Here is a 15,246-nt window from a genome sequence, read left to right on the forward strand (position 1 = left end):
TGTGACCCTGGGCAAGTCACTTGACCCTCATTGCCCAGCCCAAAAAGAAAGAAAGAAAGTGGAGGGAGGTGGGGATGGTTCTGAGGTCTGGAAGCCAGGAACAGAGCCAAGAAATGGAAACTCCAGGTGTTTGAAGCACGAGATCCTGAGCAAGTCACTTCCCCTCTGCCTACCTCAGTCTCCTTATCTGTAAAGTCAGCTCTGTCAGGTTTGTTGTGAAGATGTGTGAAATGAAGACGCATGTAATGCTAGCCATTATTATTAGCTGTTGTAGGGTTGTAGGAGTAGGCTGGCCATCTGATCTTAGAACTCAAGGTCCTGACAGAGTGGCTAGCCCTACTTAATTAACAGAATCCGCATCCAGTAGTGTGCTGCTTGCCTCAGCTCCTTCTGTTGTTCTCCTGAATCTTCAGGGCTAAGAATATCCTCCTTACTTGGTGATGTGGACAGGAGTGGCTACTTTGATGCTAAATAAATGACTGGTCGGTAAGAAAGAGGATGGAGAGTTGCCTCTGTCTGAATCTTTGGACAATATCCTGTCTAATTACTTTTGGATAGAAGCTGCCCAAACAATTAAGATTCCCTTCTTATCCTTTAGCATCCAAACCAGAGCTTCTTGAGATTGTGAAGTGGGGGGCAGGGAGGGGGTTTGATGAAAGGTCATATTTTCAGTATTATCTTGCACCAGGCTGGCCTGGGATTCCCTGTCCCCTCATCCTGGCAGCCATGTGTACTGAGTGACTGTGGTGTTCACATCCAGTGCTCGAAGCAGTGGGGAGAAAAAACCTGTCATCCCCCCTTTCCGACCATCCCACCCATGTTAATTTTTTGGTCTAGGTCCAGGCCTAAGAACAAAGGCTTTTCTCAAGAGCATCATCTTTGGTGGGTGTTGTGCCCCTTTCAGCAACTTGTTCATTTTCTCTCTGGCTTGTTTTTTTTTTTCCCCCATATAAATATTTTATTATTTTCCAGTTACATTTAGAGATAGTTTTCAACATTTGTTTTTATAAGATTTCTAGTTTCAAATTTTTCTCCCTCCCCCATCCCCAAGACAGCAAGTAATTTGATATAGGTTATATATGTACAATCACATTAAACATATTTCTGCATTAGTCATGTTATGAGAGAAGAATTGGAGCAAAACGGAAAAACCTCAAAAAAGAAAAACAACAACAACAAAAACAATAGAAATAGTATGGAACAATCTGCATCCAAATTTAACGGTTCTTTTTTTTCCCTGCATTTGGAGAGCCTTTTCCATCATGAGTCCTTTGGAACTATCTTGGACCATTGTATTGCTGAGAAGAATCAAGTCTATCACAGTTGATCAACACATAATGTTGTTGATACTGTGTACAGTGTTCTCCTGGTTCTGCTCATCTCACTCATCACCAGTTCATACAAGTCCTTGCAGGTTTCTCTGAACTCCTCCTGCTCATCATTTCTTACAGCGCAATAGTATTCCATTACATTCATATACCACAACTTGTTCAGCCATTCCCCAGTTGATGGGTAACCCCTCAATTTCCAATTCCTTGCCACCACAAAAAGAGCAACTATAAATAATTTTGTACATGTGGGTCCTTTTCCCTTTGGGAAAAAGACCTAATAGTGGTATTGCGGGGTCAAAGGATATGCAAAGCTTTATAGCCCTTTGCTCTCCAGAATGGTTGGATCAGTTCACAGCTCCACCAACAATGCATTAGTGTTCCAATTTTTCCACAACTTCTCCAACATTTATTATTTTCCTTTTTTGTCATATTAGCCAATCTGATAGGTGTCAGGTGGTACCTCAGAGTTGTTTTAATTTGCATCTCTCTAATCAATAGTGATTTAGAGCTTTTTTTCATATGGCAATAGATAGCTTTGATTTCTTCATCAGAAAACTGCCTGTTCATATCCTTTGACCATTCCTCAATTGGGGAATGACTTGTATTCTTATAAATTTGATTTAGTTCTTGATATATTTTAGAAATGAGGCCTTTATCAGAAGTACTGGCTATAAAAATTGTTTCCTAGTTTTCTGTCTCCCTTCCAGTTTTGGATGCATTGCTTCTGTTTGTACAAAAACTTTTTAATGTAATCAAAACCATCCATTTTGCATTTCATAATATTCTCTGTCTCTTGTTTGGTCATAAACTGTTCTCCTTTCCAAAGATCTGAGAGGTAAAACTATTCCTTCTTCTCCTAATTTACCTTTGGTATCACCTTTTATGTCTAAATCATGTACCCATTTTGACCTTATTTTAGTATAAAGTATAAGATGTTGGTCTATGCCTAGTTTCTGCCATACTATCTTCCAGTTTTCCCAGCAGTTTTTGTCAAATACTGAGTTCCTATCCCAGAAGCTGGAGTCTTTGGGTTTATCATACAGTACATTACTAAAGTCATTTACTACTGTGCTTCCTGTGTCTCTGGCTTGTTTTTTAGTAGTTTTGTGTGTGTGTGTGTGTGTGTGTGTGGCAACTGGGGTTAAGTGACTTGCCCAGGGTCACACAGCTAGTAAGTGTCAAATATCTGAGGCCAGATTTGAACTCAGGTCCTCCTGACTCCAGGGCTGGTGTTTTCTCCTCTGTGCCACTTAGCTGCCCCCCTGGCTTGTTTTTTCCAAGCCAGTGGCCCTATGCAGGTGACCTCTAGGAGCTTAACATCTAGCTTTTCAGCCTTACTGATGGGGAAAGAAAGAAGAGGAGCCAGACAAAGCTACTTCCTTTTATCCCATCACAACTTTCCTGGAGTTAATGTCGAACTAATGAGGTTCACAGTTAAGTAAGTGGCTTCTAGGTCAGGATGGGACCATTTGCAGATAGATACCTTGTTGGCCCATTAGCCCAGGGCTTAAAATGATGTGGCATTGGGGTCTGGAATCAAATCCGGCCTTGACATGTAACAGCTCAATGACCCTGAGCAAGTTGCTGAACCTCCCTCTCAAACTTCGGTTTCTTCTTCTGTAAAGTAGGGATCATAAGAGCAGCCACCTCCCAGGGTTCTTGTGAGGAATGATAAGACAGTACATGTACGGCCTCTGTGACTTCGGAGTCAGCTGGCTTGAAAGCTGTTGAGGCCTAGAGTGAGTAGAATTTTGTCCTTTCATTAGGAATTTCCCACCAGTTGTTTGGCTTTAGAAAAGCACCTTCCCCTTGTGGACTGAGTCTGGAACGTTGTTCATTAAGGGAAAGTGGGGGTTGGGAGTGGATAAAATAGAAGAGGACCAGATCTAACCCCCCCTCCCCCAAAGTAAGCGCTTAAAGAGAGCTTATTTTTTAATAAGAAGAGCATAATAAGGGCTTAGACTGTTGCATAATTTATGCTGTTAAAATGAAAAGGTTTGCTAAGTGAGGGGAGTGTTCTCGCTGCATGATGTGGTGGGTCTCCAGAGACCAACCAAGCATTTCTTCTCTTCCAAGAGAGCCTCCCCTAGTCGGGCTCCTAAGGAAAAGGAAGCCCTGTGGCAGGTTCTCCTTGCAGCCTTTATGCCCTTTAATGTGGGAGCGTAAGAGGTGCTGCTGCTGAGCTAGGAGGCTAGTGCTAGCTTTGGGAATGAATGCCTGCTGGGAGCCGGGCCAGGCCGGGCCGGGCTGGGTGGGGTGGAGGTGGACAGGGAAGGGCACTTTTTCTTTCTGAATTTCTTTATTAAGAGTAGATTCACTTGGCACATTTTCAGCCATGTGCTGTCAGAAGGATAACGGTCTTTTCAGCTTCTTGCTCCACTTAACTCGCTTTTTTACAAAGGTTTGAGCCTAGAGCTATTTGTTGGCCAGGAGTAGTGAGCACCTGACTGTCTGGTCTGGACACAGGCAGCAGCAGGCTGAGCCAGAGGTTTATTTCCTCATTCCTTTAAATTACAGCCTCTCTCGGAGGCAATTAATCCTAAGAGTTGAGCAGGAGAGCTGCTGCTGCTGTGTTTTTCTCTTGTTTTGGAGATGAATCTTCTTGGACTCGGCACTTGTCTTGGGTTCTTGATTGTTTGAAGGGCGCTTTTTGTCTCATAAAGGCTTTTTTATTGTTGCCTCCCCCCTTCCCAAATGTCCCTCTGAGAGGTAATCAGTGCCATGCACAATTCGACACCCAGGAAAGCCATTAAGAACCCAGTCAACTTCTCTCCTGCTGGCTCAAGGCAGCCTTGCCTTGTAAATTGATGAGGATTTCGTTGGTGTTTCCCTGAAGAAAGGTTTCTCCTGAGAGGGGATCACAGTAAGACTTCTGAGGTGGGGGAGCTGGGCCAAAGGCTCGTGTCGCTGTGACCATTACCTGCTAGTTGGAAGGACCCCTCCAGGCAGCTTGGTTGGCTTCACATCCAGCCCGTCTTTTTCTGATCTGCGAGTCCCTTCCTGGAAATCAGCCTGTCTCACTTTCTTCCTCTCATTCCGCAGAGCTCTTAGATCATTGGCAGAGACCAACATGCTGGCATTCTGGCCGTGCTGGCCTTTTTACCTTTTTTTGCAAATTGTGTCCATCTCCTTCCTCACAACAGAGTACACCCCTTCCCACACATATCGTGAAAAATTATTATCTTTCTTCCATGTACTGAGATGTCTGCAATCTGATGTTTTAAGGCCCAAAGAGTTTTTCCTTCTCACTGCTCTGAACTCTTTTCTAACCCGTCCCATTAGGCTTTCTGATCTTCGTTTTAACCTCCCTTTATATTGTCTTGCTAGAAATCAAGAAGACCTGAGTTCAAATGTGACCTCAGAGACTGAATAGTTGTGTGATCCTGGGCAAGTCACTTATCTTCTGCCTGCCCTGGTTTCCTTATCTGTAAAATGGGGCCAGTAATAGCATCCGTCTCCCAGAGTTGTTGTGAGGTTCAAATGAGAAACTTGGGAAGCACTTTGCCAGCCTCCAAGTGCTGTAGAGGTGCTCCCATTCTTGTTGTTACTTAGAGCCCACCAGCTTACCTAGCTTTGATGATCAGCTCTGTAGATCTAGTCCTAACCATTCTTCTGCGCCCCAGTTTCAAATCTCCAGCCTCCTTTTAGAAATGTTGAATTGGGTGGCCCATACTCATCTCCATTTCTTTGTATCAAAACTCAGCTCCTTGTCTTCCCCGTCACATGCCCCCCTTTTCCAGACTTGGCATTGCTGTGTCACCCTCAAGTCCTCCCTCTCACTCACTCCACACGTCCAATCAGATGGCAAAGCTTGTGGCTTCCACCTTCACAACCTCCTCTCTGATCACACGGCTGCCACTCTGGTGTCCAACTCCTGGCACCTCAGACTGGCATGATTGCACTAGTCTGTTGTTTATCTCCCTGCCTCAAGTCTCTCCCTCCTCCAGGGCACCTCTCCTACTTCATCAACTCCATTCACTCCCCAGTACCTCCAGAATCAAATACAGAGGCCTCTATTTGACATGGAAGGCCCTTCACTGCTCAACCCCAGCAGGGCCTTTTCAGATCCTGTTGTCCTCCAGCTATTCTTGAATCCAGCCTCACTGATCTTACCTGCCTTTCCTTTCACATCTAATGATGTTGTCTCTCTCCTCCAAGTCTTTGCTTTATTGTTCTTCACCTCTGCCCACTCCAGTCTTCTCTCCTCCAGGGATTATGTCCCATTCACACAGTACAGATCTTCCGTCATGGGTGGGATTTCTTTGATGCCTGCCCCATTAGGCTTTGCTCCTTGAGGGCCTGTGTTTTCTTCTTTGCCTTTATTCTAAGAGATTGACACAGTGCTTGTCACCTAGGAAGCACTGAATAAATGCTTGCTGATTGACTGACCTGGATGCTAGACCTGCCAGGGGCCCTATGATGAGAGTATCCGCTGCCCTTCTCAGCTCTTCTTCCTGGCAGGGTTCTTGTGGCCTTGTGCAGTTTTTGTTCTCCCAGTTTGACCCTTTCTTTCTCCTAGATAAGGTTCTCTGTGTGGGCTTGAAGCCTCTGGCCATGGTCCCCCTTCTCTGGACCTTCCCTGACTGAGCAGCTTCTGGAGTTCCCAGAGGTTTCATTATCATGTACATGACTCAGCTGAATGTCCATTCCCATCTGTCTCCAAAGCTCTGGTCACACTGATCCCCTTTCAAACCGGGTGGACCAGAAGCACCTCACGATTTCCTACCCACTCCTCTTCCAAAATTCCCCATTCCTGCCAATGGCAACACCATTCTTCCCCCTGCCCAGGATTGCAACCACAACATCTCTCTCACCCCACGGATCAGTACGTGCCCAGTTTTGTTATTTCAGCCTCCGTGATGTCACCTAGTCCGGCCCCCTTCTCTCCCTCATTCTTGCCGTAGATTCTCTGTTGTTTCCTTGCCTCAGGTCTGTCCTCCACACAGCTGCCAAAGGGATGTTCCTGAAGTGTGGGCGTGGCTCTGCCTGCTCTCCTCATCAGCTTGGGCCCAGCTTCCTTTTGCAGCCCTGCTGTCAGTCATTCTCCTTCACCCAGGCTCGGGTACTGTCACACTGTTTTATTGCTCCTCGTGCCTGGGCTACGGCTTCCCTCTCTGAACCTTTTCACAGGCTCTCTTCTGTCCCTAGAATATACTCCTTCTTGGTTCCAAAAGTGCCACTCAGAGGCACGTGGACAGGGCCTGTTTGGTCTTCCTGCCCTAGCCCAAACACTGGGCCTTGCAAAAAACAAGTGGGTGAGAAAGGCTTGCTGATAAAAGGAATGACTGCCTTGGTCGGGATTGCTTTTAGGCTCCTTCTGAACAGTCAGTGTTTGAGCTTTTTTTAACATTCCTTTTCCCAGGAATGACTTCATTTGCTCTTTAGACCTATATTACACAACAGAGATGCAGAGCTGAAAGGTTTGTAAGGGGTCACTGAGTACTAATCCTTCATTCTACATAGAGGAAAACTGAGGCCCAGTGAAGTTTAAGGGCTTTGTCCAGGGTCCTACAGAGAGAGACATTGTGAGAATTTGAACCCAGGCCCTTGAACTCTAGACCCTTTTCCCACTATAGTATTCGGTGTTGATTTTCTGTATCATGTGCTTCTGTGTTTCACAATTTTCCAATCGCTCTGTATTTGTTTCTCTGATTTTTCATTCTTTAAGAGTTCACATCACTTCCCAATTGGAAATCTTCCGTTCATTTCATTTAAATGCCACTTATCTTCTATGTCCCCATTATTAATAAAAACAACATTGATATTTTGGGCAGCCACCAGCCAGCTCCATCCACTTGATACATTGCTGTTTTCTTATTACTCTTGCTTATAGATCTTGGCTTAGCCTTCAGTCTGTGATACTTCATGTACCCAAGCCAATTGGTATCATTAGCATTATTTTCTTTTTGCATAGCAGCATTCCTCCAGGAATCCCAAAGCACAAACAGCCCCAGTCTGCTGGTAGTGTTTATTCCTTTCTGAAAAAGGGAGAAACTAAGTCAAAAAGACGTTGATGTTTTCTCAGATTTGTGCATACGAGCATCAATAGAGCTAGGATGCTAACTTCAAGTGATCTGACTTTTCTGCTTCAAACTGTGCTACAGTCTTTAAATATCTTCTAGGATTTATGCTGTGCTAAGAAAATGGACTCAAGAGCCAGAGATGGGGAGCAGCTAGGTGGCGCAGTGCCTGGATTCAGGAGGACCTGAGTTCAAATATGACCTCAGATACTTGACACTTACTAGCTGTGTGACCCTGGGCAAGTCACTTAACCCTCATTGCCCTGAAAGGGGGGGGGGGAGCCAGAGATGACATTTATTTAGCGACTACTTCTTTGTCCTTGCTAGGAATAAATAAAGAATAGTGACAACATTCTTTGTCAGAGAAAAGAAGGTTGTGATCATCTCCTCAAGGTTTGAATATATGTCTCTTATTTGGAGACACAGAGACCTAGAGAGTTCTTCCCATGACTGATTTGTGAAAGGAAACACAGGGCCATTCATCATGCTCTCCTTAACCCCGAAATCTGAGATTCTGCTTGTAGGACTGAACTGTTTTCTCATGGCTTTTAACCTGTCCATCAGAATGGCATCTTTAGTGCAAGGGTGATTGTCAAGCAGTGAAGCTGAAGAGCTGACTTCTCTGGCTGATCCACTGAACTCTCCTAGCAGAGCAGATTAAGATTTTTACTCTGTCCTTTCAGAAGGAAATTGTCCAGCAGATTTTGGTAATGGGCTTTAAAATATAATTATGAGAAAACAGATTCTGTCTCAAGGAGCAGCTGGATAATTTGGCTTGGCAGTTGTTCTCTGTAGTTGTTTGAGGTACCTTCCTCTTCCCCTGTGGCCTCCCCCTTCCCTCCTGGTCCCCCTGTCTACTTTTGGTCTGAAGGGCTGGAATGTCAGAGGGAAAGAGCAGCACTGTGTTTGGGAAGCAAAGATGAAGTACTAATGCCCAGACTGGTTAATGCATAGGCTTCCAGTGCCCTGCTATTGATCTGCCCATTCTCATGCTGCAATGGACCACACTCTAGATCTCCCTTGGCGACCCTCAGAAGCTAAGAGGAGAATTAAATTCTGGCTGTAGGTCAGCTCTAGCAGAACCTTACCAGTCTAAGCCAGAGAAAGGAATTCAGAAACTGGCCTGATCCATCTTGCCTCAGAGAGGCTCAGTTATTCTGTCAAGCTGGTTAGGCTCCTAATTAATTCTGCAGTCCAGCTAGACCCCTTTTGACTTTTCATTGGAAGAAAACGCAAAGCCATCCTTGGTGTCTTGGCTCTTCTCCCTTGTGGCTTCTAGTCAGTGACTCACGGACAGGATTGTATGTGTACCCCATGCCACAGTGGGAGAAAACACGACTTGGTAGTTCCCAGCTGCAAGGCCGGCACTCCTTAGCATGATGCAGGATAAGGAAGGACAACAAGTAGCCAATGGTCCTCAAAGACCAACTCTAGCCTTTGTCTTCTTTCTCTCTCAGGTCCAAGTGACCTGGGTTAGCATTACATTTTCCAGGAATTTTTGGGTCTTCCATTGGCCTCCTCTAGTTTTACTCTCTATAAGAATGAGATTCTATCTTCTTTTCACCATTTTCATTCTCACATCCATTCCATGGACTAAAGTGAATCCTGAGAGGGCATCACTTTTTAAGTGGAATTGATGGGGTAATTTTTCTCCTCTTCAAGAGCCCTTGACACTGAATTCACTTTGTCTGATTTAATCCAGGAAAAGAAATCTGGGGGCAGCTAGGTGGCACAATGGATAAAGCACCAGCCCTGGATTCGGAAGGACTTGAGTTCAAATTCAGCCTCAGACACTTGACACTTACTAGCTGTATGACCCTGGGCAACTCACTTAACCCCCATTGCCCCCCCCCGCCCCCAAAATAAAATAAAATAAAAAGAAATCTGTCTGTCTCATTCCAATTTCCCAGAGGCCCCACACTTGACTCCAAATTGAGACTCAACAAAGTTCCAGGGGTTTCTCAGCTGCAGGAAGGCTTCTCCTCCTCTTGCTCTTCTCCATCTTGTTCTGAGATGTATTTAATGACCATTTAAATGATTTAATAAAAGCACTTAGTAAGGCACTTGGAAGTCTCCTAGGTGAACTACTCTGGTAAGTCCAAGTATGTCTGGGCCTCATGAGATGTATAGAAAGGGCAGGAGCAGAGAGTAATCATGGAGTCTTCTCCTACCCAGAGAGGCTAAGTGTCCAGGTGTTTGCTCTTTGGCTTGAAGGATCATTTGCTTTGAGCGATTCCCTTAACTTGTTGGGTTTTTTTCCCTCCCTTAGGGACAACGGAGACAGATCCAGGCACCGAGCTCCACGTAATGCAAGGATGTCGGCCCCTTCGCTTGGACGCTTTGTCCCCAGGTAAGAGTTATGCAGGCAGCCAAGGAAATGGTCTTTGCAGGGAGAAATGTTAAAGTTAATTTCTGAGCCCTGGAATGGTAATGTTTGGAATTATTCATCCCTGTATCCAAGTGGCAAGACCCCACAAGTGGGATGCCATAGACCTTGACTCTCACCCTGGGTTTTCCTTGTGCTTGATATGGGACCTTGAGCCAGTCACTTTTTCTGAGTCTGGTTCCCTGTGTGTTCATAAAAGGGGTAGCCAGGTAGGAAGGGATGGTCTCTGAGATGTCTTCTAGTTCAGGGATTCAGGGTTTCGCTGGCATCCTGCTTGGGTGAGCTCCTATCAGCTGCCATCTTGAGAATTGACAGGAGACTTTGAGCATGCTTTCAGTGAAGGAAGTTTAGAGAGGGGATGGATATAAGAAGGAAGAGGCTTGCACAAGCCTGAGAAACTTTATTGAGCTCAAAAAAGCAGAGAAAAAACAGAGACATGATAGAAGATAAATTAGATAATGTATGAAAAGCACTTCATAAGCGTTAAAATGGAGTTCATCCTGAGTTGTCCTCATTAGGATGGTCACCATCCGCTTGATGATTGCCTGGGTGCTTTGGGGCCTGTCCGATTCCAGCATGACTTTAGACCCTAGGCCCTTAGACCTTTGGGGTTGGTGTTTGAGCCCGTGTAGATCCCACTTGTTTTGTAGTTAGCGGTCCAGGGTAGACTTTTTATGTGGCTGACTTCTTTCTGTAGGCGTTTCTTGCTGCCGGAGTACTTGCCTTATGCTGGGATTTTCCATGAACGAGGACAGCCTGGGTTGGCCACTCATTCCTCTGTTAATAGAGTTCTGGCAGGTAAGAAAATGATCCTTCATGACTTGGGAAGCAGGCATAGCTTCCTGCTTCTACACCCGTGTTCACTGCTGTAGGTGAGAGGAAAGGCTTCTTAACTCTTCATGCTGTTTACCTGAAAAGGCTATACAAGGATTTCCTAACTCCTAATTACCATTGAGGAGACTGCTAAATAACAAAATCTGGTGACTGACTCCTTTAAAAGTCCCCTTCCTCTCTACCTTTCCATACCCCCCTCCCCCTTTAAATTTAAACCCATTCAGAATGTAGAAATGATGGTCTTAGCAGTGATTCTAATCGAATGATAAGGTATCTTGTTCCTGGTGTGGTTGGTGAGCCGCTCACGAGGCAGATCCTGTGATTGAATTAGGAGCTTAACGCACACCTCTCCAACCCTCTGGCACTGCCTGCATACGCAGCTTCCAAATGCCTTGGAATCTTCCAAGGCCGGGGGAGGGAAGAGGGACAGGCGCCCCAGGGGGCCAGCTTGGCTGACTTCACGTGGCACAAAATGCCCTCTAAGTAGCTCTGCCCTGTGTGCTCTGGCGGCCTGGTGGTGCATGATGGGCAGTCTGTGCACAGAGGGCAGTAGTGCTAAAGGAGCTCTCCGGTGGGACAGCCACCGGAGTTTTCTCTTCATCAGCAGCTTGTTTGGGGAGAGCCTGGGGGTCTGAACCAGAGAAATGAAGGAAAAGGTTCTCCCTTGGGAGGCCTCTCATCTCCCAAGGCTCCATAGCTCTTTTTTCCTGCTGGTAAGAACATGCCACACTGGGGCACATGCCACAGCCTCTGGTTTCCCCAGTTGGTGGCTGGGAACAGAGCCCAGGCCACTGAGTCCCTACTGGCCAGTTAGTCTGGTATGGTTTGGCGGATGGCACGTGGAACTCCTTGCTGGAAGATAGTCACTTGCTGCCAGGCAACCCAGCAGAGCTCCTCTCCACCCTGCTTTGTTGCAGACATCTGCCTTCACCACCCCACACAGCACCTCCTGCTCCTCCACTCTGGGCAGATCTATATTTCCTTGGCATTTAGCTTTTCGGAGCAGCTGCTTGTTGGTTTTCTCCCCTTCTCGCCTCCAGTGACTCCTTTCCCCCATTTCCTGATCTCCTCCTCCACCCCCAGGGGTCTGACAGAAATTAGCCCCATTTTTGTATTTGAACACTGCTGTGTACAGCTCAGGATGGAGGGCTGGTGCTCCCCTTACAGACGGCTACAGCTGCTGAGCCCGGGCAGGCTTCTTTCATAGAGCCAGCCAGGTGGGCCCAGGGACAGGAGGTCTGGTCACCAGCGTTTGAAGGCACTTGGCACTGGCACAGATAAACTGATCGTCTCCATTTTCTGGAGCCTCCACTAGATACAGATCGTCTCTGGAGCTTTCCTGTCCGATAGGTAACCTGCCAACAACTTCCACATCAGCAGGGCCCTTTCTTACGTCCTCGTTTCTTTTGTCTTGAGTAATCACCTCCAACTTTTAAAAAATGGCACAGATTACATAGGACCTTCCATGACTGCTTGTGCTCTCTCAGGATGGGACTTGGCATGGCATCATCTCCATGGGCTTTATCTTTTTTCTACCTTACATGGTACCTAGATCCACCTTCCTTTCCACAAACTCCCCCTGCCCCCTTGCAGCTGAGTGAATTCCCAGACCTGCTGATTATTTCCAAAAGACCTTTGGTCACCCTAGTCTTCACTACCTCAACTTCTCTTTCTAGCATGCCAATATTTGTCTTGTCTGATTACATTTGTTTAGGAAGTGGCCACAACAGTGGCTTTCAGTGCAAGGACAATTGACCTTTGAGCCGTGTCATCCTGCTCATCCAGTTCTGGGTTTTGAGCATGCTTCTGAAGGCCGCCTCTTTGTCTGGGGCTGTGTTCAGGTGAGGAGGGCTGGCAGCAGTGGCTCAGAGGGCCAAATAGGCATCTAGGGGCCTCCAGCCTTGGGATGAACAGCTGAGGAAGAGTGGGCAGAGCTCTAGAGGAAATCTGCATCCATTCCATTCACTCTTTATCAGGAGGCTCGAGTTGAGATGGAAAGCCAGGGCCACCAGAGAAGGAGCTGATCATTCATTTTTCCATGCTGCCTCAACATGCAGGTTTATGGAAAGCTGCACTGTCCACAAAAATCCAGACTGTGGTCCAGCCTATTAGCTCACAGAGACACACACACACACAAAATAGAACTGGAAAATGAGACATCAGAGATCCGCTGGGCAGAGCCCTCTTATTTTATAAATAAGAAACGAAGGGTTAGTGAGATCAGAGGATTCAGGTGGAGGAGCTTGTTGGTTTCTCACAGATGCTTAGTGTCAGTGTTCAGTAAATGCTGGTGGCCGGCCTCTCTGACTGGTTAGTTGGGGCCAGGACACCAATCTCCTGATCATAGTTCTCAGGTATAAGGACATTGAGGGTTGTTGTTTTGTTGGCATGGGGGAAGCATGTGCCAGGCCAGGGCTGTTAGGACATCGGGAAGGGCAGCCTTGGAAGCTGGGAGGGAGGGTCTGTCAGAGGGGCTGTTTGGCATGAGTGTGGGCCTCATTGGGTTGTGGGAGAAGCTCAGCATTTGGCAGCCTGGCTAATTAATGGGAAAACAGAGAACAGAAGATTTTTCTTCTAAGGGTCAGGGGCCTGGGTTATGTAGAGTATTATTTATCTGCCCTACATTCTCATTATAACTTTTATCCTAATGAGCATCTGCCCTAGCAGATGGGGGCCTGATGCCTTTTATTTTTTCCTTTGATTAAAATTGATAGGGACAGTATTGGGACTTGCCAGCTCCTGGTTCTGGGTCACTAGGATCTGCTTGAGTGTCTTGGTTCAAAAGTGGCTCTGGGTCTAGGCAGCGTCTTGGTCATTGATTGGTGTGGACAAAGCAAGTCTTTGCCCTGGGCTTTTTCCCCTTTCCTACTTTCCCCTCTCCACTTTAAAAAATATGATTCGGAACAAGTGCAGGAGACTTCGTTGCAATAATACCATTGCCAGAGTGTCTCAGATTCTCAACTTGGTGGATAGGAGGGTCAGACAATGGGAGGTGTGTTCAGTCTTTGGAGAGTTCTTCGTCTTGCTTCTAGAATTGTATTTACTGAATTGGATGCCTGTTCTTTCAGAATTAGTCTGAGGTCACTAGAATCAATGCAGGATGTCGCCTTACTCTCTATTAGATGTACTTAAATGTGAACTATTTGTCAGCAAGCAAGATTTCAGCCCTTGTGTTCAGATAGGGGAGGTACCTTCTTAGCTAGAACTAGAACCCTAGGGGCACTTGCCCCAGGGCCCAAGCAAGTAGAGCTTGCTGTCAATTAAAATGACTGTTTATAAAACTCAGATAAACGGACAATTAGTGGTAGTGACACTAGCTGGTACAGCTTTAATAATTAACCCAATTACCTTTCACTTCTGCTCCAGTGATAAGACTGAAGAAGATAAGGGGTTGATCTGGTTGCTCTGGAAACCAGCAAGTAAGGGACCCCAGCCTTCCCCCCACCTCCCAACTCCCCATCCCTTGACTAGGTTTCTGTCACTTGAATCTCACTTGTTGGTTCTCTCTGATCCTAGCCCATCACCCTACCAGTTCTTGGTCTCTAGGTGATCATAGGAGTCTTAAGAAAGGAATTTGAGGCCTTGGCTTTTATTTCTAAGATCCTCTGGTTTTTCTTGGGCTTCCTATAGAAAGTATTGGATCCCCCAAATCTTGCTTGTAACCCGTTTTTTCTTTCCCTTATTACAGGTGACTCTCTCTCAGGGAATATCTTCTTGATCCTTTGAAAAGTGCTGGTTGTGACTGCTCCCTTCCCGTCTGTTTATGGAGTTGGCAGGGCTTCTTTGCTAATTTATGTTCTCTGTTAGTTAGTCAGAAAGTATTTCGTGGGAGCACAGAATCCTCTAATTGAGGGCTGGAAGGGACCCTAGACACTAGCTAGTCAAACCTCATCCTCTAAAGATGAGGCAGTGGAGACCCAAAGATGTAGATCTTCACCCTCGTTGTAGTCATTGCCCACGGTTCTATCCAGATCAGTCCCCAAGTCCATTGGCCTTCCATTACGCCACAGTGCTCCTCTGTGCTGTGGAAGATACCAAGAAGTGGGAAATGTCCCCTCCAGGAGCACACATGGTAGCCAGGAAGCTGCATGTTCAGAACAAGTTAGAAGCTCAGTGAAGGGTGGGATCGTTGGGACTGGAGTAACTGGGAGAGACTCCTCAGGCTCTGGGGACTTGTATCCAGACTCCTTGGTTTTTTCTTATTGATTTGTGTACAAGTCCCTTGCCTCCCCCAGGGTATTGTGAAGCCCTTGAACGCAGGGACCATTTCTTCTTCATCTTTAGGACTCTCTCCAAGCTTGGGAAGTACTTGACAAGTGTTTGCTTAGTTGCATTGAGTTACACTGGGGCTGAACCTAAAAGGGCATGTAGCATGTGTGCACGTGAAGGGAAGGAGAGAAGCCTGACTGTGTGATGAGGTGGGGAATGACAGGCAAGTAGACATGCCTGCTCGGCACAGCGAAATATCCTGAGGAGTATTGGGCAGAAAGGTTAGCGAAGGTTCATCCAGAACACCCAGGAAAGTGGGTCAGGAGATCTGGGTTCCAGTTTTGTCTTTCATTTCCTAGCCATATAGTGTCGTTTCATCTTTATAAGCCTTGGTTTCTTTATCTGGGAAGAGGGAAAATAAGAATGAATAATTTCATTACTTGGCTCCCAGTGGTGGTGGGTGAAA

At 46.3% G+C, this 15,246-nt stretch overlaps 1 protein-coding gene across 11 annotated transcripts in view; it reads left to right on the forward strand.

Moving 5' to 3' along the window:
• AMBRA1 (autophagy and beclin 1 regulator 1) overlaps window positions 1-15,246 on the forward strand; it is a 187,329-nt gene that overhangs the window by 81,233 nt on the left and 90,850 nt on the right. For all 11 annotated transcript variants that reach the window (XM_043969727.1, XM_043969728.1, XM_043969730.1 and 8 more), the window contains 2 exons: window positions 9,621-9,701; window positions 10,435-10,535. In XM_043969727.1, the coding sequence (XP_043825662.1) occupies window positions 9,621-9,701; window positions 10,435-10,535 (182 nt within the window). The remainder of the gene's footprint in view (window positions 1-9,620; window positions 9,702-10,434; window positions 10,536-15,246) is intronic.

Source organism: Dromiciops gliroides, chromosome 6, assembly GCF_019393635.1.
Source record: "Dromiciops gliroides isolate mDroGli1 chromosome 6, mDroGli1.pri, whole genome shotgun sequence".
NCBI classification, from domain to species: Eukaryota; Metazoa; Chordata; class Mammalia; order Microbiotheria; family Microbiotheriidae; genus Dromiciops; species Dromiciops gliroides.